The sequence below is a fragment of the Ischnura elegans genome, chromosome 11, assembly GCF_921293095.1.
Source record: "Ischnura elegans chromosome 11, ioIscEleg1.1, whole genome shotgun sequence".
NCBI lineage: Eukaryota > Metazoa > Arthropoda > Insecta > Odonata > Coenagrionidae > Ischnura > Ischnura elegans.
In genome coordinates this window covers 57,624,094-57,650,903 of record NC_060256.1, presented here as the reverse complement: position 1 = coordinate 57,650,903, position 26,810 = coordinate 57,624,094, and the positions used below count along the sequence as shown (strand labels likewise).

The 26,810-nt window shown below is 40.9% G+C and overlaps 1 protein-coding gene across 1 annotated transcript in view; it reads right to left on the bottom strand.

Moving 5' to 3' along the window:
- The window catches only part of LOC124167638 (zinc finger CCCH domain-containing protein 13-like), a 55,096-nt gene extending 31,772 nt beyond the window's left edge, over positions 1-23,324 (bottom strand). Inside the window, exons 1-10 of the mRNA XM_046545617.1 lie at positions 22,669-23,324; positions 21,309-21,390; positions 19,966-20,487; positions 18,224-18,663; positions 17,567-17,901; positions 15,431-15,830; positions 13,274-13,746; positions 8,799-10,017; positions 6,324-6,581; positions 2,021-2,518 (exon numbers count right to left, since the gene is read on the bottom strand). Coding sequence (XP_046401573.1) covers positions 2,021-2,518; positions 6,324-6,581; positions 8,799-10,017; positions 13,274-13,746; positions 15,431-15,830; positions 17,567-17,901; positions 18,224-18,663; positions 19,966-20,487; positions 21,309-21,390; positions 22,669-22,901 — 4,460 coding nt within the window. The 5' untranslated portion in view covers positions 22,902-23,324. The remainder of the gene's footprint in view (positions 1-2,020; positions 2,519-6,323; positions 6,582-8,798; positions 10,018-13,273; positions 13,747-15,430; positions 15,831-17,566; positions 17,902-18,223; positions 18,664-19,965; positions 20,488-21,308; positions 21,391-22,668) is intronic.
- Positions 23,325-26,810: the final 3,486 nt, after the last annotated feature.

Here is a 26,810-nt window from a genome sequence, read left to right as displayed (position 1 = left end):
AAATGTGGCTCCATATTAATGAAAGATCACAGATAATGTGCATAGAAAAGGCATATAGTCAGTTATCTACCAATCACTACCATTCTATGAATTAAAAATCAAATGCATTACATCATGTGCAATGGACAATCATCACACCACACCTAAAGATTATCCTTGCAAAATTTCCAACTTGAGAGAGACAACCACCAAAATTGCAACTCCCAACATAATGTGGAACCTCTTGAATCAACCAGTGATGACGTGCATAGTTCATATTTCACTGGATGAGATAATCTCAATTATATGCTTGTGAGACGACATGGTATTAAATTTGGAAATCATCATTGATTTTCATTTTAAAAAATCACCGTAGAAAAGAGATAGATAAATAACTCTGTCATCTCCCAGTTAAGTAAAAATTAAGGAATGTATTTCCTGCATGGAGTAAATATGTCCTTGAACGATGAAAGTGATTTCTTTTGAGTATTTCAAATCTTCTTCATTCACTTTTTTAACAGCTAAAAATGTATTGAAAGAGATTATAAAATCTTGAATCACGATTTACTGAGTAGAGAGTAAGTGCAGAGTAAGAGAGGAAACAGCATTAGAAGACGTAGTATCCACAAAGCCATAACTTCCAGATCAGGAAATGATATTGCCTCAACAGCCTTTGTTTTGATGCAATTTTCTTCGAAGATCTGTGCTGGGCACAAGAATTTCCTATGGATAAAAAATGTGAGTTGATATTGCACACTATGGCTGTCTGAGAGATGCATGAACTATGAACATCAATGAGTGATCATTCAAGAAAAATTTCTTAAAGGAAGTAATAAAAATATGATGTTCTTAGTACCCAGCCAACCAAACAACACAGAAGGGACAGTCATCAGAAACATGAGAAAGCCAGATCCTGATATTCTGTGACATATTTCCTTACTTCAACCTGTATCCTCCATCCCATATGATGTTTTCATTTTTTGCAAGAAGCTCTTCAAAAATTGTTCGATAATCAGAATTGTTGAAATACCACATGAAGAGGAAATATGTTCACACATGGAGATATAAGCACAGCATACATAATTTGGTAGTAAATCTCTAGGTCATTTCCAAGTTCTATGTGCATTCATCAGAAAATGAACCCTTTTGCTTCCAGAGGGGTTTTTCACTGGACTCTTTCTCTTGCTAGCTTTATAGTAGATGTGCAAAAACTTCCAATGGCCAAAACATAATACATATTGTATTTCTAAGTGCACCCTGTTTGTATACCCAAAGTTGTCAAATTTAATTCTAACAAAGTAGACTTTAAGGCTGCCAAATTTTTCAGAATCGAACCCCAATTATATTCAAATGAAGTGAAAATTTGCAAAATTTATCATCATGTATTAACTTAAAATAACTGTAAATTGCTAAGGACATGTTTAACTTCGGCTTGAAAAATGATCCATATTATTATGCACATAATATTGTAGACGTCAATTTTGATAGCCATGAAATACTTGAATGGTTATTAAAATTGAATAGTAAAATTCAACCCAAAATTGCAAATGTAAGAAAAAAAAATGAACTCGAATGAAATATAAAATGATTCTTTCAGCACAAAAAAAAAGAATTGCATTTTCATTACATTTAACTATTATAAAGTAAAATTGCTCATTATATCATAGATTAGCGACAAACCATATGGGTGTTTGCCTTGAAAATTACACAATAATTACTGATTTACATTGATGATATTAAAATTGAGTGGAAATGTTAAGTGTACTTTCAGTAAATCTAAATTTCCACCATTCAATGTGGAATTGACTAATTCTTTGAAAAGTAAAAACTACACAGGAGAATTTGGATCTCAGTATTAAACACAAACAAAATACAAAGGAAAAACAGCTGGCCTTGGAAGTCTTAGCACTGAACCCCTGGACTTTTCCATCACTTAAATGGTACGAAAAAATTCACTGAGTGAGATGAGAGGGTCAAGACGTGTCACAGACGAAGAAGCAACCATGCACGTGAGATCCTCTTCCAAGAAGGCCACACCTACCTCTCCCCCCTCCTTCCTTTGTAAACATCCTCATCCCTCCCGACTTCAACACCATCCTCGAGCCCCTTGTCCATGCACACTCCCCCAGGGGCCACCTGGTGGACTTGGTGCGCCTGCAAGGAGCCAGGGGTGGGCAGAAGCCCTTGCTGGGACGCGGGCGTGGGCAGGAGCGGAGATTGCAGGAGGGGGGCCGCGAGAAGGGGCTGTGGGAGCATGCGCCTCCCGCGCTCGGGCTCTGGCGCTCCACCCCAACTGCGCCGCGGCTTCGAGTGGCTCCCCACCATCTCCTCCCCAGCTGTTCCCCACCCGCGCCTACCTCCCTTGGAACTCGAGGATGCTGGGAATATGTTGCCTTGTGGTGCGGGCGCCGCGCCGCTGCCTCCGCCACCCGATTGAAGGAAACGGTTACCGCTACCCCCACCACCACCACCACCCCATGCCGCAGCTCCCTCTTCCTCCTCCTCGCCACGGAGAGGTCTTGGGTCCCAATCGCTTCGCCTGTTCATGAAGCAAGGTTCCTCGTGAGCGACTCTTGCACATGCTCAAAATTTTTGTTCATTTTCGTTCTGTGACATAGCACTACAACACTATTACCTCCAAATGGGTAATTTGCTATTCGAAGGGCGCAAAAAAACCCAATTCAGAGGTCTCAAACTGTAACACAAATACCAATGCCAGAAGTCAAGTTGACCAAATATGCCTCACGAATAAAATAATACAACTTCGTCAGGCCTGAGATACCTGAGATGAACACTCTAAAAAAAAATGTGACCAGCAAGTGGTATTGCTTACAATTTTCTAAATTTACTGTGATGCATTTGAACCTCTCAGTGTCATCTTCGGGTACAAACTGAACAAATAAGTCTTACTACACATAATGCAAAGATGAGATGGGAGAAGATCAGGCCAAAAGATTGAGGTTAGAGGGAAAAAAATTAAATATGGAATAAGAATTAGTTCATCAACAGAGATAACATCAACCATGGTGAAGGTGGTGCACACCTGGTGCTTATTAACACATTCAGCGCGGATGTCAATTGACATGGTCTCATCCAAGCCGAGATACGGAGCACGTCAATTGACGTGCACTGCCGGTCGGGCTGGAAGCCCTTTCTCCCCCTCCGTACGTGACTAATATCCAATTCTGAGTCTTCCGATAGTGTGCATGACCTTCAGCAAGCTTCCCTCTTTCATCCCGTGTGCGCCATTTGTAAATAGCAGTATTTTAACAGAACTTGTAGCACGAAAACCTCACTCTGTTTTACTTCCTTATTTTATAGGTCGATTCTGACGACTTTCATGAGAATCGGGCCTGCATTGAATGTGTTAACCAGAGGAAAGAGAGGATTGGTATATTTTAATCTCTCTCCTCAAAGTAATGAATCGTGATGATTTTCTCTCCAGTTCTAAATGCATCATGTAAACTGTAAAAGTGAGCTTTCATATAAGCCGTAAAATGTTGCATATGTCATATTTTTCATCCCTACCTTCCCAAATTCAACCAAGTTTTGTTACATCATGAACTAGAGAATGCGGCAGATATGCACTGTTGGCAATCATCGGATCACCATTGGGAATGTGCATTGACGGCAAAAATTTTATTACTGCCGCATCCAGGCATATTTTCTGTGGCATGTGCCGGTATCCAAGAAAGACCTATAGCACAGAGCAAATTAGTTGGTAATAATAAAAAATATTCTACGAATTAATAAGTTCAAAATTAAGATAAAGTATGCATTCTAGCATGCTTAAAACACTTTTCCACAGCTTCACCTTTATAAAAGCTATTTAACTTCTTCACTAAACTTAACAAATATTTTGTAATAAAGTTGTTTTCCATTTATTCCCTGTAAAGTTGTTTTCTATTTTATTCCCTGTAACTGAAACATACAAGGGACTGTTGACACTATGAGATCCCGACTTCATCAAATGTATACAGTCATGATCAACCATTATGTTACGAATGCAAATGCTTTCTCACCCACTACCAGAGATTTTTATTTCAGGTGAGCGACAGAAGAAAAGTCTCAGTATCTATTTTATATCGGCTACCTAATATTTCCTCAGCTCCAAACATTAAATTAAATTACAGCAGCAATACATGGCATACAGCTAAGCACAATGACTCATCATCACTGGTCAACAACCCTGCGTCTGGGTTGATTGAATTGGTGTGTCTTAAATATGCAATATAGGGAAAAAATATTGCACATGAACCAGAAAAATCTTCCCTCTGTAACAAGCTCCTAATTCCTCCAACTATTATTTTCACCATGTACATTTGTAATGCCCCAATACTATTAGGTACAAATCAAGGCCTACAATTAGATTTCAAGGTGTCATGTGCAGGAAAACCAATGCAAGAAATATAAATAATACCAAGTGATTAATGTACAGTGAGTCCTCGTTTAACGTAACTTACCGTTCCTGAAAAATGTGACAATAAACGAAATGACGTTAATCGAAGCACAATATCCCATAAGAAACAATGTAAAAAGTGAATATCGGCTCCTAGACCTCACAATTCCTACGTGAAAAAATTTTAGCGTATCATATTTGGGCCATTTTTCACGATGGGAATGCCAAACTATGGCATAAATACGAGTCCCTGTCTTCATCGACGGCAATACCAGCAGCGACGTACATCCTTCTCCATTTTTGTATCTTCCCGCATTTGCTTTTCGGCTTCGCTATGGTGGTCACCTTGTCGAGCGTCGCCAGGGCATCATCATCGCTGAAACATTGTCGCAGTTACAGGAACGAAGATTTTTGAGAACACGGCGAAAAAGTGACGACAAATACTCCGAGTTCTACACGGAAAAATTCCAAGAAATCACTTTTCAGGTTCCAGAAAACCATTGACTTTACTTGACATTTACGCACTTAACATTTGCGCACCTACCTAAGAATTCATTTAGCAGAAAATTTGCTATAAACGTAATCGAAATTGACAATAAACACACCGTTTTACACTTCGTTTAGACTCACTGTATTACCGCCCACAAAACGAACAACCTGCAACGCCCGCCGCTTCGCATTTTTTCTCGCGCGAAATTTAAAAGACATGACCAGACCTGACGTTATCGCGAAGCAAAGGTGCGATAAACGAATGATGGTCTCAAAGTTTTCGTGACGTTATCGCGAAATGACGTTAAACGGGGTGACGTAGAACGAGGACTCACTGTAATGGAGGTCACAGGGTGCCACACACAATATTATAAAAGGTTGAAATGTATGGCACAAATAAATCTATGAGCAATTAATTCTGTTGTTAGTCACACACAAAAAAGTAAATATGTCAGCAATAGTGAAGCAGAATTTGTCTAGGCAGATATACTAAGAAAAGTAGCAAACATATCCAATTTCTTATGAGCTAAAAATATGATTACTAACACAAATAAGATCTAATACTAGGCGATTAGAAGTAAAAAAATAATACATTGGCCCAAATTTAAGTTATGAACTTCATAAAATTCATAACACTATGATATCACACCAAGTTGGCTCCCCAAGTTCCTAGAGATGGAAAAAGACTAATTCACAGCCATTGCAATTATGAAGTGTTGCATAACGGTAACTGACAATTTTCTAATAAATTTCAAACCTGCAGTGTGAAGAGAGATTTAATGCAGATTAATGGCCCTGAGAAAAAATTCCCCTAAACTGGGAGTCAAACCATGGACCTTTGGCTTAGCAGGCCGCTGTGCAGACCACTACATATTACGACTATTCATAATTTAACATATTTCTCCGAATATAGTCCCCCCCTTAGTTTTGAGGCTTCAGTTTTGGGAAAAAAATGAAAAAATGCATAGGAATATAGTCCCTCCCTATACTTTTACCAAAGACAATTTTGGAAAAAAAAGGGGGGACTATAATCAGTTATATATGGTAGTTGATGGAGTTACATTTGCCAGTAAATACTATTAATACTCACTTTCACACATGATTAAATCCAGAGCGTTTCATTTTCAGCAGGTGCAAAGAGGTCAAATGGGCTCTTGCAAAAACTAATTCGGTACTGATCCTTTTAAACTTCAAGAACCAATGGAAACGACAACCAAAGAACCAAACAAACTCATTCCTGATTATGTATAAGCAATGTTGTATTCACATAACCATACATATCTCAATAAGATAATCTATCTGCACAAGTACTTTGCTTTCCAATACCAAAAAAAAAACATTTTTTCCACACAGAAAACAAAAAAAAAACAATTTCTTAGATTCTGGCACCTAGACACTTGAGCAGTTTAAACTGAATTATAATCAAGAATAATAATATTGCTATGCTATGACTTGCCTTCCTCGGCCATCCCATTCTCGACGACTGTCCGTGTAATCTCTGGTCTCCCAGTCCCTCCCTTTCACAATGGTCGAGGACGAGGCTTGACCGTCCCTCTCCCTAAGGCCAGGCATGACTTCATCCCGGTCATAACCACCACCACCCCCTCCACCACCTCGCCTACCATCCCGATCGCCTCCACCCATCCTCTCCCTCTCCCACACATCCCTATTGCCGCCCCTTGAGTTGTCCTTGCTGCCACGTCCATCCCGACGACTGTGAATAAAATTTCATTTTAAATTAATAACTCAAAAGGAAAAGTCTTCAATTTTTACATAGTTCATAGAATTGTTTTTTCTAATGCCTAAAACATTGTCTAGGTTTATGTAAATACAACACAAAATTCAATTATGTATATCTGTTCTCTTTGTTGTATTGATGACAATGAGGAAGTTAATATGGAATTAAATAAGGCAAGTGAATGTTTTTCTTCCTAATAACATAAAAATATGGCATTGAAACTCAAACTAATCTAAAAACTTGCGTGTTTTAGCCCAACTATACTAACACTAAACTGGAGTAGAAAATTTGGTGTTTGCTAAGCCCTAATTTTAACCCAAATTATTTTTAATTCACTTTTTCTCCATTGTTGAAAAAATTATACATTGGCATGCCTATCCATTCATTTATCAATAGGTTTCAAGACTCTTCAAGGAGCAGTTGACTGACGTGAGGGATACTCATACGAACGTTCATACGAACTTCGTTTTTACGAATCTCCCGTTTTTCAGTCCTGTGAACTTCGTAATAACGAGAGTCTACTGTATAAGCAGGTAAGGTTTAATCTCTAAATGCCATTGGAGTGCTGGATATCTTTGAATTGGAAAATTTCAAGACCAACGGGTTTGATTCTAAGTCTTCCCTATTTATCTTAATTACTTGTGGTGACTTGAAATGTCAGATTTAGTTACATGGTTGGAATGAAATTACTTTGCTTTTCTACAAAACACACACTTTATTGCCGACTAGTTTCGGTTACACTGTACCATTTTCTAGTCTTGAAAATGGTACAGTGTAACCAAAACTAATCGGCAATAAAGTGTGTGTTTTGTAGAAAAGCAAAGTAATTTCATTCCAACCATATTATGGAATTCTACAAAGTAAAGGCCTCAACAATTCAGTGCATCAGATTTAGTTACTTTGATTTTTATGGTTTAAAAAAGCCCTATTTGTTAATTATAACTTAAAATTACTTGAAAGTTGTTAGAATGTTGATAAATACATTTTATTCAAAATGAAATAATATCCACTGCTTTGTGGGCCAAGGTTCCTTAGTAATCAGCATTGATGTCATTTTTCATTTTTTACCCTGAGGCCTGACTCAGCAATATTCAGAGGATAATACTTTCATAACAGTTCAGTTCCGAGCTGAGATATAGTGATCATTATTCGTCATAAAGATACTGCTTTCACATCACAAAGACACTGCTTATAACTTTAAGTGAAATCAGTGATGTTCACCCTACACTCCTCTGTCTAATTTGAGATAAAATCCCCCATGAAACCTATTAAGAAATCCAACGTACCACATGATTTGAAATACCACAATCACTAATGCTCGGCTCACTCAACTACAATTTTATCTTTCCGCAGTGCCTCAGGAGTATTTCCCTGAGCATAACCTGATTTAACAAATATTTGCGCGACTTCCAGTCCCAATTTTATTTCCCAAACTCTCTACCATATGAACCGTGAATAATCATCAAACAAGGAAATTTGCAGCAAAAACATTAATTGACTTCGCCAGGATTTGAACCCAAATCTCCCGATTCTTCCAAGTTATGCCACCGAACCAAAACCAACCATGTTATACACCAAAAAACCATCATTACTTGAAAAGACATTTGAGGGGATTTAGCTGAACAAAATGCTTGAATCACCAGTCCACATTGTAGAACTGGAAAACATTTTGAAAGAATTTTTGTATAGATCATGTAATCAAGCTGGAACTAAATTTTTTCCATCATTCATGAGGTTTTATCATTTAAATATCTAAATATGATTCTCTGAGATCTTGAAATCATTCATAACTTGATGAATACTTGACAGGATTCTTCCCACTAGGTGAGATTGCTGAACGCTTTAAAAACTACCTCTGCCGCTGACTTCACAGCCATTCGGCCATAGCCATCATCAACAAGGGAGTTATCAATCGAACCTTTGCTTACTATTCTGTTTACAGGAGCAGAACACAGGGAGAAAGTTGTGATGGGTTATTTGGAATTTCCACCAGACCAGGTTCTACATTACCGCCCACGTTTTGATGGATAACTTGTTCATCGAAACATCGGCAGTGATGGAGAACCTGACCCAGTGGAAATCCCAAGTAACTTCACATTACACAATATGCCGGAAAAGCCTGCGATCATTCTTCACAGGGAGAATATGTATGACATTTTCTCAGGGATAACAAATTCTTTCATAGATTCTTACCTCCTCCGTTCCTCAGGGAAGTTCCTGACTTGATCCATTGGAATGTGTCGATCCATTCCCTGGTCCTCAAACCTCTGTCCTCCTCTCGGCATCCTGTCCCCATACATAGGCATTGGACCTTCATCTCTTCCAACATGGCCTCCGAAATCTCTTTCCCTAGACAAACCCCTGGACCGGCTCTCCACTTCTCCCCTGTCCATGTTTCGGTCTCTTTCCCTCTCCCTGCTGAGGCGTCCTCGATCCAACATCCCATGGTCCCCATCCAACGAACCACCGCCCCTTGACACTCTTTCAAGGCTTCGCTCCCTGCCTCGCCCTCTGTCCCGCATGTCGCCCATAGGGGGCATCACGCCACGGCCGTCCGGGGGATAGTCTCGTGATTGGGCATGGTGATGGTGCCGATGCCGGTCGTTACCCCCTCGACCACCATCACGGTCCCTCGATAATGGTCTCGGAGACATGACACGTTCTCTTGAAAGACACCTCTCCCTCGACAGACCCCTCTCCATTGACATGCACCTATCCCGGGACATGCCACGGTCTCTTGAAAGTGCACGTTCCCGAGACAGTGCCCTGTCCCTTGACATTCCACGATCTCTGGACATTCCCCTATCCCGGGACATACCCCTGTCTCTCGATTTCCCGCGGTCTCGGGACATACCACGATCCCGAGACATGGCACGGTCTCGGGACATTCCCCTGTCTCTCGACATGGCACGTTCCCTGGACATAGCCCGGTCCCTGGACATACCACGATCCCTGGATAGACCCCTGTCCCTCGACATGCCACGGTCCCGCGAGATTCCCCTGTCTCTTGAAAGACCCCTCTCACGCGAGAGGCCTCGGTCTCTATCACCACTGATGCTTCCCATTCCACGTCCAATAGGGTCTCGCTCCCTGCTTCTTCCCTCTCGTCGATATCCCTGCTGCCTGGACATGTGCATTGGGGGTGGCGAGTGCTGCCTTCCTCCCCTTGGCTGGCCCTGGTGATGGTGACCCCAGACAGCTGGGGGGCCACTGACCACTGGGGGAGGAACCACAGGTGGCTTGTGCGTCATCAAGCTGAGCAGCGAGGGTATCTCCCGCTCATACTCCCTCGCCTTGGCCAGTTCTTTCTCCCTTTCTCGCTCCCTATCACGCTCCTTTTCCGACAAACCGCTCCCACGGAGGCCACCACCACGATCACGGTCTCTATCAGAACCCATGTCTCGATCTCGGCCTGCAAAAACAAGCATTTTCCCTTATCACAGATTTGTTGAAGAAATCATACACAAAACCAGAATACTAGGTGGAACAAGATTTTATCAAACACATTGAAAGAAGTAAAATTATGACACGTGCAAACGAAATGTTTCCACCCATTGCACTTTGCAGACTGAAATTATGGATGAAACATTTAGAGCCCAAGTTAATGTATATAAAACCTAGGTTGCTCGAGATTTTTGAAAACATAGAATGAACTTGTGCGAACTAAAATTAATTCAAAAGAAAATGAAACGTTTCCACTGATAGCACTAAACCAAAAAAGAGGATTAGGAAATAATTTTTAGGGCTAGCATTTAATCCTAAATGACAGGGTGGTAATGATATTAATAAACTTTGTAAAATGTAATAGATAACATTAAAATTGTTAGTTTGAAGCATGACTTAGAGAAATTGCTAAATGTAATTTAACATAAATGATTTTAATAACGGCCAGTTTCATCACTGTGCGACATCCTCAGGTGCAAATACTGGATACAGAGAGAGTATTACCTTATATTCATTGGGACAGTTACGGTGGAAGGAAGTCTGGCCAATGTGGGGAAGCTAGGAAGGAGGGTATGGTGGTCCTCCAGTCATACAAAGTTACCATATAATGGGAGGCACACTAAGTTACAAAATTACAAAATGGGAAGCACACAATGTAACAAAATGAGAGGCCAAGAGGCCCACCTTAGCCAGCCTTCCACCCCTACTGACTCAATGAATATAAGACCATACTCTCCCTGTATCTTGTATTTGCACCAGACAATGTCACACAGCAACAAAACTGGTTGTTATTAACATCATAAGTGAAATTTACAAAGTTCTTCATATTTTTCAAAGTTTAAATTTATTCATCCAAAATGTTCAGCAAATTCCACAAAGTATCGCCAGAAACCATCCAACTCCAAGAACTTACATGCATTTTTACACTCTCAACTAGAAAGAATGCTTAATTTTGCAGCATAAAAAACTTTAGGAACCAGTGATAGTGAATTTCATGAATGTGAGCGTGACTTTGGCCTATGAGAGTGACTGCTCTTATAATAACTTTCCTGACTTCTCAGTCTCTTTTACTGAATTTCACACATGTTCGGATAGTGTATCAACAAGAGATGAATACATAAGTAAAGTAAAACTTAACATACCGTACAAACTCGTCTAAGAGACGCACCTTTATTCCCATAAATCGCAACCAAAAATTGACATGAATTTCTTCCACTCCTCTCCCCCAAGTCCAAAGGGGAACAAAGTGGCCTTAGTTTTCAGTGCGAGTCAGTCATATAAAGCCCCAGGTCAAAAACAAGAGGGAGAGAGGGGAGTATCTCCCTTAGTGACGGAGTTTAACAATGCTCCTGTTTGCGTTACTTACTCATAAGCATTGCACTGTCGCATCAAAAACCTCAGAGGTGAACATAGAAATTATTGTGCAAGGTTTATCACTCCAGAAGGCATGTTAAATTCACTGCCACTAGTGTGAATCCTACGGAATTTATACTGCAAATATTACTTGCATGTCAAACTTAGAGAAACATGTAGTTTTGAAGGGCAAGAGCAAGTTTATAGTCAACAGCTATTTGGCCGGGTAATTCCATTATGCTTTGGGCCTGATTTTTCAAAATTCATCTTCAGACGCTATTATAAGGATTGTTGCAATTGACATTAATGTTAAAACCTGTGATTTGAAACATTCAAACAAGTGTGTACACTGTTGGATGAAATGGCAAATAGAAGATATCAGAAATGTTTAAAAGTGAAGAGCACTAAAGGAGAGACTGAAGGGAAGGAGTGCGCTCTGTCCATCTTTCAAGCAACGAGGCTACGAGTCAGGGAACAAGGGACGAACACGTCCGATCTTGCATGTGACATCATTGCCTTAAAAGCAAAGGCCGGCGAGCTATGTCAAGTGCGCAGTTTGCATTGCCAGAAGTTGCCAGTCTGTCTCGTCTTGTTTGAATGTGCTCAAGCTATGCTTGTTTCTTCCGAAATTGAGTTGCTTGGACTATATTGAATATTAGTAGCTTTGTTGTAACTAGAAAGCTTTGTGTCAATCAATTAGAGGATAAAAAACTTAAATGCTATCAGAAATGTGTCCCGTTTGGTCTCATTCTTTTTTGAATCTCGTGTGTGTCATCCAATTGAAAGCTATCAAGATATCTTCAGGCTCAGTAGATGACTAACCTAGTATTTGGCCTCCAGAAACTGGGAGAATTGAAGCTGGTAGACAGGAAAAGGACATTTGGTGAGACAGGATAGGTATAACACACGTTTTTATTGTTCCTGATATTTTCCTTTGAAGGTAATGATTTATGGTCTGTGCGGTCTCGGAAAGAAATAAAAAACATCAGAGGCTTGGGGTGAGAGTCAAGGGAGTGAGTCAGTGATTTTGTGAAATGTGCGACGCAGTAGACATACTTTTAGCGTGGTAATTATCCTTCTGTGCTGAGATTCCATCCAATATTGTTCAATCTCTTAGGAAGATTCATGCTATGTGCATATCGTATTTTGCCTTAAAATTTTCCACAGCAATTCAGTTGTAATACTCGTAAGATAGCTTTTTTAAAAATTGTTCCTTAGTAGGGCAAGCATCATAGTGCAACAGCATGTGCAAAGAGAGGACCGGAACTCTGAAACCCTCTCTTATAGGACGCTGCATTCATGAAAGCATAGATTTCAAATTTCATATCCAGATTCGACTCCTTCAGCAAGTTTGGATCCAAAGTATACGGTGAAGGGCATTATCCGTGGATATTTGGATCTGAGGTATCCGATCCAACCATCCCTAGTAAGCATCATAAGGTTAAGACAAAAAGTAATACCAATTTATCTTTGAGTGCCATTCAAGTTGTGCAAATTTAGCTGAAAAATGCCGCATAAATTTTTAGCATTGAAAGTGGAAATGTTGATGAGTCCACGCGTACGTCTGCAACACTGCGTGATGGAATAGAAAAAAATGGTGAAAATTTTTTCTTTAACTCCGATGCTCAAAATAGGGGTGCATATCTTTCACGAGTTTCAAATATCTTTGCCCCTGAGAGGCAGGACAAAAATACACCAGCAGGAAGCATTGAACGTGGGCCCCCCATGTGGTAGCAACTGACTCTAACAACTAGTCTAAATCGGTTGCCCTGCACGATCTTACACGAAAGGCTAGTTGCAATGAAATTTAAAATAGATTTTAGCTTTGCACAAAATTGGAATAAACAAACATTAGAACAAAGAGAACTCACTTTTCCTGCGGTCATCACGGCCACCCTTGTCACCAAGCATTGGCATGTTATCCCCCCTCCGGCCGCCACGGTCTCGTTCCTTGCCACCGTAGTCCCCATCTCGGCCCCGGTCGTCCTTCCCCCTCCCTCCCCTGCGCCCACGCTCCCTCTCCTCCCTCTGCCTCTCCTCCTCCCTACGTCTCTGCTGCGCCTCCTCCTCCCTTCGCCTCTGCATCTCCTCCTCTCTGCGCCTCTGCTGCTGCTCCTCCTCCCTACGCCTTGCGGCAGCCGCCTCTTCTTCCCGCTTCCGCTGCGCCTCCTCCTCCCGACGCCTCTGAGCCAGTTCCTCCTCCCTCCTGCGCTCATCTTCCCTACGCCTCTGCGCCTCTTCCTCCCTGCGCCTCTCCTCTTCCCTCCTCCTCTCGTCCTCTCGCCTTCTCTCCTCCTCTTTCCGTCGCTCCTCTTCCTTCTCGCGGCTACGTTCAAACTCTTTCCTGCAAAAGACATGGAGATGTCAGAAAAAAATATCCAGATATAACGAGTTACTTCCAGAATACATGAAAGAAATATGCAATAGAAGACCAAAATTTAATGCTTTTCCAGCAAATATTGTGGAAAAACTCTTCTTGGGATTCCCACCGTGCTAAATTCTCCATTTTAGCAAGAATTTAACCTAGTGAGAATCCCAAAATGAGTTTATCAACAAAAGAAGACCATTCACAAAATCTCAGGGACCTCCGTGATAACTTAAAACACTATGGCCATTCTACCAACAAATCCAAATTAAAGCGTAACATTTACAAGGTCACGCAGTAACAGAACCATGGTCAGACAAAATAAATCACCATATGGAAAAAGTTAGATAAGGACTATGGCCAATTTATTACAGCGCACTGAATTAATGAATTTTTTCCCATGTTTTGTAAAGGCAATAAATAAAAATTCTAAGCTGTCAAAAGCACAATCAGGACCAAATAATCTAAGTCATCAAAATTTGCCAACACCCACCAAATTTCGACTGAAACACCAGATTTAAATTAAGTAACACCTCTAAATCTTGATTAAATTCAAATGACTAGAAGAACAATAATAATTCAACATCAAACACGATATGTTACCTAATACAATTTTACTTGTTGAGCATAAAAGGGTGGCCAGTTCAAATCAGAGTTTAAATTTATACGATGGAGATCACAGGCCTTGAGAATAGAGTCATTCAGCTTAAGTCAAAAAGATGATGCCTATTACTAGAAGCAAGGAATGAGAAACATTAATGAAGACCGTTCTTTCTCCCTCTACAAAATATACACTCCTGTTGACCTAAAATCATATTTGCATTATAATTATTTAGTATTGGGAGAAGGTATTCAACATTTAAAATACTTTTAAACCATGAGAGAAGAGTAGGAAGGCATGGTAGAGAAACACAGGATGAAGTCCACTACAATGCTAATTTTGAAGGTTGCAAAGAAGACTATGGCTAAAGGTCAGAACAAACAAACAATCTTGTACTTGAGGTGGCCTTCACAGAGAAGTCGAGTATTATGATCTCAACTGATTGGACTTCCTCCAAATATCACAGCCCATAATACATTTGGAATCTGGATTCTAATTCAAAACAATCACAGGATTCGAAAAAGGCTATTCGGGCTTCCAGCCGGGTGTTCTCTCTCCATTCTGCCGACGTTTCGGAACACTAGTCGGATTACATCCTCAGGGCTAATGGTGAGTGGATGAAGTTTGCCGGCTTCATCGCTTGGAAGGTCTAACGTGATTAGCCGGGAGGCAGCCAATCTTATTTTCCTAAGTGCCAGTTTCCATGCATAACTTAGTGAATACCCGGCACCACAGTTAAGGGTGTAACTTGTCAGCCGGATCTCGATGGATTCCTTAATCAATCTTTCCCAGAATTTAGTCTCACAGCATAGAATTTTCACTTGATCCCACTTCACCATATGGTCAGATTTAATAGCCTTCAATAGACTCAATAGTCGGATTCGTAGCCTTTTCCGAATATATTCGCCGGGAAAGCATCAGATCTTAAAATCACAGGATTGTTGCCCTAAAATGGCTACGATGAAAATTATCCTGAGAGTTCTAAAAGATATACTACAGAACATGTTAGTACAAAATAAGTTAACCAGAAATGACCAAAAGCAGGCTGTCACCCATTCTCACCTTGAGTCAGAGCCTCGTCCCCACATATCCCTTGGTCCACCACGGCTGTCATTTCCTCCACCACCACCACGAGCAGCTGGGGGCAGCAAGGGAGGAGACGAACCCCTTCCACCCCTCCTCCCGGAGGAATCCAGGCTGGAGTTGCGACCCCTACGGCTGTCGCTCATGTCCCCACCCTTGGTGTCCGACCTCCTCCCAGGTGACCGAGATGTATGCTCAGTGCGGCTGCCTTTGCTTGACCTTGGTGACCTGCTGCGATCTCGCTCCCTCTCTCGACCCCTCGCCTGCTGCTGCAACTGCGATGGGGGCGGTGAGGGTGGCGTCCTTCCTCGTCGATCCCGCCTTTCGTTAGAGAGAGAACGCTTGGTGTCGCGACGACCAGGGGACTGATGGCGGGAGCCTGAAGCATAAAAAATAATTATCAGTTTACTCATCCTGTCAACAAAGTTAGCTCAACCAATGTGGTATTGAATGGAATATCCAAAAAAGAAGGAGAGAATGAGCATGCTGAATACTGGGGTATTTAAATTCCTAGGAACGCCGATTCTGGGTGGAGGTGTTGAGATTGGAAATATGCCTTTGGTTTAAACATGCTTAAAAAGCTAATGTTTAGAATACAACTTTATTACCCAATCAAACTTTATGATGCATCAATTAATTATGAATAACGAGCAACAACTGAAAATGGACTAAGGAATACATATCGTACGCTTTAAAATTGTTTACGTTGACGCGCCTAAATGATGAGAATCTTCGTCATCCATCCGGAACACTCGGGAAAAAAATGAAGAGAATTCTCGCCATCCATACGCAATGTGTTAAGAAGTTTTCTACAACCTTTTAGATAGTGATGGGGTAAATTTAAGTCTCGACAGAAAGACATGATTGTTTAATAAAGAGAATTAAGTTTAGAATAGATTCTGATGATATATTTCTAACCTGCTGAGGGAATGGCCATGAAATTCGTGGCATTTATTGTGAATACAATGTGGAATTGATCCCACCATTGTCAGACTATGATGTAATGAAAAATCCTCAATCTTAGCCTGGCAGATGAGTAACATGTTCTTACCACAACTTTTTGCACTTGCATTAAGTAGAAAATGGGAAAAATTCAGTCACAATCAAAAATAGAGTTCTTCCCCTAAAATTTTTCAAGAAAATTATCTGAGATTCAGATATTTCTGGTGCAATAGACAGCCAAGAGCTGCAGTAGATTACCACCACATACAATTTTAAAATTATTATTACAGGTAAAAGTCCATTCCTGGGTTTTTACAGCATTTTTATCAGCGTTTCAGTAAAAGTGATTGGCAATCTGAGCTGGATTTGCATTGGGTATCTTTGATTTATGTTGAATCGAAAAACCTTGAATATGTACATTGCTTTCACATGTATTAAAAGCTCACGGTAATAGGGCACATAATAAAATGGATAGTTTGAGGTAAGAATTCATGAAATTGTTTCATGTTGAATCGAAAAATGTTTGAAGATTTCACATACAGTTGAGGACCTCAAATCCGGAATCCAGAAACCCAGAAATCGGGAGCGTTTGAAAATTCCTTTGTGTAATGTTTCGACTTGCCTCCTTGTGCCACCACTCTCCCAGCCTTGTTCTGGGACAAGTAGGAAGTTAGCACACACTATGAATATACTCGAACAACCTATGCAGCGACACGTAGGGATCTCATATATCAAACACCAGAGCCTGAATGCATTTACAAATTAATAAATTAACAAAATATAGAAGCATTAGCACAGATTTACTGTCCGACTAAGGAAGGTATCGATAGATATCTCAACATCTGCTAGCGAATGCTACCAACGATAGTTTATGCTGCGGAAGCTGCGGTCATGATTTGACGACTTATTCCGCAAGTTTTTTGCCTCCTTCAATTTAGTGTACTTGAATACATCTATGGCGATGAATGTTCTTCTAGGGGTTGCTTGACAGGTCTATGCTAATTAATGCTAAAATCCTTTTCAAGTGGAATTTCTGAGTTATAGGTTTCTTGCATTAAAATTCTAAAAAAAAATGTGTACCACTTTTTCCGCATGCTGAATGCACATCCGCCACGTCTCAAACTGTCCATTTTGTGTTAATTTTCCATTTTTAAATGACTATGAATGACTTACCACTTTTACTAGCCCCAGTTGACCTTCCTGCACTGCCACTCCTCCTGTTCCTTGAATTTGACGACGGAGGTGGAGGGGGAGCCCTTGGGGGCGGTGGAGGCGGAGGAGGGGCTGCCTGAGGGGAAGCAGACCTCCTCCGGTGACCCCCACTGCCCCTCGAAGATGAAGGTGGCGGTGTACCCTTCTTCCTGGTCTGGGAGTTTTCCCGCCTCCTGGATGACGAATTAGCGGACGAATTGCCGTGCGACGACACTTTCTTCTGATTTGAGGGTGGCGGAGGAGGTGGGGGAGGTGTTGAGCCTCTGCTTCCTCTTGAGCCACCACCCTTCCCAGATCTGCATTAAACACAGAAAAATCAACATTTCAATAAACCTGGAAGTTCACCCAAAATAAATAGCAAATGTGCACATCATAGAGCTAAACATTGGTCTGAAGTTTTATTTTGCACATTTCACTAACAACGATATATTGCAAGACCTCCATATAGCTTCATCAGGTTTTTAAAAAGTTGAAGTTAATGAATCCTAGAAAAGTAAGTTTTCAAATAACTTCTGTGAATAGGAATGGTAAATTCACCAGCTGACTGCCTAAACATGCTACAGGCAGTATCTTGCTGACGTGAAAAACATGTTTAAGGACAAGAAAATCTCCACCCACCTTCCACCACTCATCCCTTGCAAGCTGCTGCTCCCTTTTCCTTTGCTGGTCCTTCCCCTCCCTCTATCACCACCTGAACTGGAGGTACTTCTTGACCGGCTCCTCGAGTGGCTCCGCACCACCTTCTTCACCCCACCACCTCCTCCCCTACTTGGTGTGCGAGCTGGACTTGCAGGCTTTGGTTTCTTTCCTCCACTTGACGGTGCCTTGGGTTTCCTGGCAGCTGATGAACTCCGTCCTGCACCACTTCTCGAATGCCTTACGCCACCTGACTTCCACTTCTTCGGCTTCTGCTGTCCACGACTAGATGTCGACGTTGAAGAGCTGCTTGATGAGTCATCATCATCCTCTTCATCTTCTTCCTCTTCTTCACTACTGCTCGTCGATTCTGATGTTGAAGAGTTTGAGCTGACAGAACTAGAGGAAGATGACCTAGATCCCTGAAAAACATTATAGGATGAAAGAAATTAGCAGCAACTCAGATGCACAGATAAAGATACCAAATGAGACGATGGAATAAGAAGCTCCCCATGTGTAGGATAATGGCCCAGTTGCCTTCCCAGGACAACCTAGTCCCTAAAAGATTTTTGCCTAAGGGGTCCAAATTAAACAGAGATAAGGCCAGGACCCTTAAGCCAGAAGCTAAACATTCTACCTAATAGACTACTAGGCCTATCCAAGAGTAACCCAAAAACTTCACATTCATCTACAAACTACCACAGAAGCCTAAACAGAAAACCTTAAAGTTAATTTCCCAAAATGTTGCACATTAGAACATATGTAGATATGTAGATATAATATCAAATAAGGAATTGAACTAAGGTTATCATGCTATTACACTAAAAAATGTTAACATATTGCTCAGTTATTCTTGGCAATTTCCTAATTTGATGGGGAATAAATCCAACCTTTTGTTTCTCTAGCACAGACTCCCTTCTTTTTTTTTCTCTCCTTCAAACCATCGATAGGAAGATCAATATAACGGCGAAATAAAATAAAAATTTATTAACCAGATAAAATTCTACAAGGCTATTAAAACCTAAAATCAATGCTTAGATTCATTACGCTATAAGTTAAACAATGTGATGAAATAATTCCTTCCATGCTGAATGACTTGCATTTATAACTTCCTCGGTTAGGATCTAATGGTGACCAAACTAGTTTTTTGAGTTTAACTATGTAATTACATAACTGATGATTTCAGGCTTAACTATGTGAAACCTCCCCATTATGAAAAATGAAAAATAAACTTCGCTAGGCTCACTAATATATTTAAAAAAGAACAACCCTGATGATGTAACTACATTATGACACCCAGGTCATGCTTTTTCATATACATATTAGTGAGTCACCTCATAACGTTCAAAATGCAGAGTAAGTCAGCATGTCACCTGACAACGTTTATTTTTCATTTCAATAACTCGATATCTCCACTGGATAAATGCTCAACTATCACCCACTGAATCAAATCTGCTCATCTAGTATAATAAGGGCTATCTAGATGAGCGCATTTGATTCGATGGGCGATTGCTGAGCGTTTCTGCAGTGGAAGTATCGAACTTACTACAGTAGTTTTGATTAAGGGTTAAAAAAGTTGGATTTTCATTTCACAAAATATCTTGTTTCTCAAATTTCTTCCAAAATGCAGATAAAGTCAGAATGCCAAGTAAACTTAGCTTCAAAAGAGAGAGTAGCCAAATAACCTCAGAGTAAGACAATAGTACATATGATTATTCGCTCACCTTTCTCTTTCCCTTCTTGGATTCTTTGGCGGCACCACCCGCGCCTGACAGCATCCGCTTGCCCCCTCCTTTCTTGGCTCCCCCTTGTTCCTGCTCCTTCTCGCGCCTCATCTGCAGCTCCAACTCCCTCTGCAGCAAACGCCTCCTCCTCTCCAGAGATTTCTCATCCTCATACTCCAACTCACGCTGGTCCCACTCCTCCCAGTCCACGTCCTCCCCAGGTACACCGTTATTCCCAGGGGGTGGTGGAGGACCCCCACCGCCTGAGCCCTGGTGTCGAGAGGGACTCCCACCTCCTCCCCCGGAGCCCCTCTTGTTCGAGCTCCCTCCCTCTCCTTTGCCCTGACCCTGCGCACCGTCCTGCGATGACGGAGCATTGTGACCACCGGAAGACCCTCTCTTTGACTGGGAAGACTGCTGCTTCTTCTTTACCACCACTGCAGAGTGCAGGCGCTTTTGGCTGTTGCTCCGGTCACCACCACCACCATCATCTCGACTAGACTTCGATCCACCTCCTCGACTCTGTGAAGGACATTTGTACTAAGCATTATTCACTCATTCTAGTATACTGGGACTGGCCACAGTGATAACTTAACAGAGTCACCTGCAGTGCTCAAATATGTGAAATTCCAGAGAGGGAAAATCATTCACTTTCCAGCTGAGTCAGGCTAATAATTATTTTGATGGAAGATTTTACTATTAGAAAAGCTAGACGAAACATGACTGAGTAAGTGAACTCCACTTTGAGTAATGACGAAATAGAGATAAAATCATATAAAGGCTTCACTATCAAGCTAAATGGTGGTGTAATGTCATGGGAGTTCAGAGAGTAAAGAACTATTTCACTTTCAAGCACTGAGGCAGAATATGTAGCACTAACAGTAAGGGGTAAATATGCCATGTCCTTGAAGGGGCTCATATGTAACTTAGTAACACTTCTAATTTATGAATCAAAGGGAAAAAAAATTCCAATTCTGTAAACCAGGAGGATTGTCATGGTAAGGGTGATCTTATTCTGCAGGCTGAGTGCATGTGTCACCAAGCCAGCATGAGAAAACCTTACAAATTATCTCCATCTCATCCTACGAGTGTACCATCTCAAATTCTTTGGCCAGTATTGAAGCAAAAATGGGATAAAAATTCAGGCAAAGTAAGTAAATGATTTAAGAACATTAGGTTAAGTTTTTTAATTGCGGGAGCTACTTTAAGTTCACACACTGGAACTAGCAAAAACTTAGTAGTAGTTGTTTTGAGGAATCGTACTGGTGGATGGCCTGAGCAACTGTTATAATTCATACATAGCATAAAATATTACAAATATGGAACTGAAAGACCAACCCTACCTTGCTCTGCTTAGAATCACTCGCCTCTTTCTTGGCTGCACGCTGTTTAGATGGGCTGGTCAAGGTATGAGTATTGGAGTACCTATTCACAATTAAAAAAAAGACAATTTTAAAGAAAAAAATTAACACAGTATCACAAAGTGGGAAGGATTTCCATGTACATGTAATATATTATCAAAGTTGAGTTCTTGCGAAAAAAGGTCACTAGGAATTCCAAACAAAAGTTACACATATTAGAGAAATGGAGTGATCTTTAGGCATAAAAAATGTTACATTAAGGTTTTTATGCATTTCAATTTAAGGGAACTACTCCATAGATAATTTGACCATTTCACGAAGAGAAATGCATGCAAAGATCATGAATGCTGACAACTAAGTCAGACATAATAAAACATTAAACTGCAATTAAATTAAGCATCAGACCATAACAAAATATTTCACTGACTACATTAAAATTTTATACAATTTAGGTTAGGTTAATTCAACTTAACAGGCCTGACATTTGGCAAGGGTAAGACGCAATACACTAGCATCAGAATACAACCACATTGGATGCTTGAAAACTTAACACTGCTCATATAATATTATCTACTCACTTGTAGCTTAATACGGCACTCCTTTTTAAATAATAGTTCTGATACCGTGTTGTTGTGGCAATCATACACAGAACTTTCACTTGACAATGGAGTGATAAGTGCGTGAAAGTTTATAAAAATATAAAAAAAAGCGAACTTTCATTCGGACGGAACCTGCCCATTGCCATTAATTGACCTAACATGCGATTTCTGAGAAATTTAACCATGAAGTACATCTATAAAATTCAATGAATATATATAGCAGCATACACACTGAGGTTCACATGACATTAGGAATGAAAATGCAGACCAACAGGGAAAATAGAGATATAAAGAACTGTATGTACTTCAATGGTTGAGTAGTGACATCAATGATCATATATCCGAGTACACTACGAAGTATTGAAATTGACTTATAAATTTGATGAACATAGGTATTTTGAAGAGATAATCGATGCATTGGTAACGATTGCTATGAGTCTCTTAATGCCAGCTATAAGGGGACGGTAACATCTCACGGAGTGGTGTGTACTTGAACTGCCCTCCGTACAGCATTCGAGCAAGGATAGGGCAACCTTTGAATAATCTTAGGCACTTCCAGGATTTGAACCTGAATTCACGGTGTGGGAAAGGAACACAAGCCACCACACTAACCTGATCCCTTCATTTTAATTAAAATTACGCAAAATATTTTCCCCACCAGTGAAATAGCAACCCAACAAACTCTTCCAAAGTTCTACGGCCTCCCATCTTAAGGAAAATGATCAGCTTATAGAAACACTCACTTGCAGCTTTTTCCAAAAGTACAGCTCCCGTTCTGGGCCCACTGCCGGCAATAATTATCACCGCTGCTGGGAGCACCACTCTGCTGGCTTGACGAGTTAGAGGCGGTGGTCTTCGTTCCCAGTCGCTCGAAAACGCTTGGTCTTCGCTGAGAATCTTTATTTGAACTACTGTTCTTCGAAGATGTGGGAGGAGACGGTTCGACTGTTATCTTACGCTTCGTCTGCTTAGACATTTTTGCTGTTTCCTCATCAAGTTATGTGCATGAATGTGCCTCTAACCAATACATTGCTTTTTATCGATCCTCACCGTTACTTGTAACAATTAGATGAAACTAAAACCATTAGTTAGTGGATTACAACGAATTAAATGCACAGGGAGACTTATGATTCTTATAAGTTCACTTTAATCCCATGGATCATAAGAATCAAGTGAACAACACAACAGCGGCCACCGGGATTTGTCACTCACTGAACGTTTTCCGTTAGTCCAAAACTCTAGAAATGCCGATGACTTAAATTATACTATAGATTACTATCCCTAAGGCTTCCTTAGCCATTTTAAATTCCTTGCACAAAAATAATTACACCGAAAATCCACCGACACACAGCCTTCCAGCAAACGCACACACAAACACACGGAACGCAACGATAGTCGGATAATATCGCATCTATCGATTCAACGCTCGTATCGATTTGGAAATCGATATGCAAAAGATGTCGATAACATCAGTCAGGGAAAAAAATGCGTGTTTGAAAGAGAAGTTGGAGGAACCGACTGCCCTTCGCCCCCAAATGGCTGTGTATTTCACTGTAATGAATCATTTCAGCAGAGAAGAATATCAAATCACCCCTAGCTTAAGCGGATTAATTTTCCTTCGTTTAATATATGAAGAAACGCAGCATCTCTGTTTGACAAGAGTTCCGCGGCTTCTTCAAAAATAGACTTGATAAATCCTACAACTGCATTAAATCCCACCGATTATTACTTTGACAAGGCTGGCAAGTGTATGAGAGAATTTCAATGCTTTTTGAAATCTCATAAGAACACATCATACTACAATCCTGCTAATTTGATAAGCCCTCAGGTTCCATTGCATAAGTCCATATCAAAATCTTAACTCTTCACTATGCATCCTAACCACAAGGAGCGAATGAATACGAGGCTAGGGCGAGTAGCGAAGGTATGCTATGCGTTTTAAGGGAACGGTCCTCCACGCGCGCCCTATATAGGGCTGCAATCATTGATAGAGGCATTTTTATGTGAGTCACTGGGGATTCAGTGGCGTTAAACTCAAGAGCAGTCACAGACACTAAATGGAGCCATCACCGCAGTGGGCGTTTCCTACAGACAAGGGGGCATCCAATAATTACGTGAGGTGATTTTGGCGAATTTTGGACCCCCTCCCCCTTTTGTGAGATATCATGAGATTTTGCTCGACCCCTTCCCTCTAATCTAACGTGAGATAGTTTAAATGCGTACCTATTTTCATTGTAATTACATTATTCTTGCTTCATTTCGTTGAATGTATTAAAAAATAATTTGTATAATCTTTTTTATTTGAGGTTAGTTAAGACGGTTAAGACTATCATTTAAGATTACTCTCCATCTAAAATCTAGAATCACATTTTACTTTGTTTCTTGAGGGAAAAAATTACGTGATACTTGCCAGTGAGATTCTGCTTGATCCCCTCCAACCCCTAAACGCCGAACGTAATTAATGGATGTCCCCCAACGGGGCTCCGCGTAAGGTGGAAGCGGTAATGAGCCAAAAGAGCAAAGAAAGGGGAAAATCCCCTTGCACCTCGGCCAAGAAAAGTTTTTGGAGGGAGATGTTAGAATAAGAGTTGTGAATTATGACGAAAGTTGAAGCTTTTGCCTGGTGGAAGGGCTCTGTATTAGCAATAAAAGACACTTTCTTACTTCCACAATGTGTTTAAAAATTTCGACCGGTTTCGGCTTTTACACCTTTATCAAGTCCATAAAATATCAAAAAAATATGGAAAGGACAGGTTAATATATGCCATGGTTGTTAATGGAGGGGGGTGGTAGTTCAGAGCTGAAATTGGCAATTCCTGGAGGGGAATGGGGCAAACAAAGTTTGTCATTCGGGTTGTGGGAATGGGGGTTTTGGGAAGGTGATGAGTAATTAGGGGGATGGGTGGGGAAAGGTTACGGCGTTCACAAGGCTTCCCTTTGTTGCAATCTCCGAATTTCCAAGGCATCCATCTTCCTTCCTTTCCCGGCAATATTTTTCAATAATTTCTAATACATCCCTTCCGAGGACAGCTCCAGCGATATGTCCAATGATTGCGAAAAAATGACCGTTCTACGCGGAAATTTTCCGTCATGGCTGGAGGTATGGAAATCCCATCCATCTTTTTTTTGACTCTTTTTGAATCTTTTTCCATGACTCGGCACGTATCATTTTCCGTCGCTGGCACCATCTTTAAGGACGCACGGCCGCTAACAGCGATTGTAACGCCACACTTGGTTTTAATTGAATGCCGGTTGTAAATACGGAAAGTGACGGAATAAGCTATGGAAAAAGGATTGATGGGAATTGTCTTGTGATTCAGAAAATGATAGGTCAAGCGATCTCCTTTAGGTCCTTGAAAACTTAGCGATGAAGCTATCATTCTAAGGGACAGAATATAAATATGATCCTGGAGGGTCGACCCCCCCCCCCTATGCAAACTTGGGAAAATGCTTGAAAAACGACATGTCTGGAAATACATTTTACATCATTTTGGCACTTAAAATTTAACTTTAAGCAGAAGCAGATATTATGCGTGAAAACTAGACAATAGTTTTGAATAAATTTTTTTATCTCTCTGAGGCTTTGGGGGGGGGGGGGATATATCCCCTTAATCACCCCCCCCCCCCCCCCCCCCCGTAGTTCCGCCACTACATATTACCATCCTTATTCGCGATGCTCTACAAAACCGAATAACCTTGGTCTTCTTGCAATTAATCCTCATACCATATACTTAGCACAGCGCTTGCCTAACGCGTTCACTAGAGCCTGCAGCCCCCTCGCTGACTGGGTAATCAACACCTAGTCACCCGCGAACCTCACTAGTTTAAACAAACTCCTTAAAATTAATCCCACGCCTCTCGTACCATCTCCTCAGTGTACACGATTAAAGGCCATGGTGATAAGAGACAGCCTTGTCTTACCATCAGGAGAATCAAGCGGTTGTCCACCCTGATTTTCCGTCCACAAAAACAGCCCATAAAATCTATAGGGAATGACCAAGAAATATAAAATTCGACGATTTGTGACTCTCTCCCCATATTTTGTCTATGATCGAGGGTCAGGTTTACCTAGAGGTCTCAAATTTTTGGCATAATATTGTATCAGTCAGACAACTTTTTTCATTGGGGCAGGTTTCATGGAAAAAAACGATTTTCCCGATCCGCCCTACTATTCAATGTTTTTTTCAAAATTCACGATGCAGGATTACACGGTTTGGAGGTATGCTGGTTACCTAAACTGGTGTTTTCTTGTCAACTCGCAAGCATTGGAAAACCATAAATTTCATTTGGTTTGATATAATTATTAAATTTCATGAAATTAGCTTTATATTTCGTTAGCATAGTTATAAAAGTTAAATTCATCGTTAGCTATTGGCTAAACATATATGCACTGCAATGTACTGCAAAGCCACTAGGAACACAAAAAGCAGCATCCCTCTTCTAACCCCAATAAAAGAACGATTATGATCCGTCCCTACTCATGGATAACGGAGAGGAACATAATGTATTTGGGGTTTACTGTCGAGTATCCTACATTAAAACGAGGTACTCCTCTCTGTTTACAAGTATACTTCCCTCATTCGGCGGAACACAAAATGTCCATCTTGACCCCAGAAAATGCCAGAATAGGGTAGTTTCCTTCATCAAAGAAAACGAAAGGCATTGATTGCGATTCGTTACCCACCATTAGTGTATTCATAATACACAAATTATTTGGTTTTTGAAATACCGGTTTAGACGAATGGCAAGGGTCAAATTTTATCCTCATTTGAAAAAGGCCAGATTGGCGCCCATGCGATTCCACTCCGCGTGACGTCACAGGGACCTAGTTTCTACACGAGAGGATAGGAGTTATGCATCGTCTGAGGTTACCAATGCAAGCATG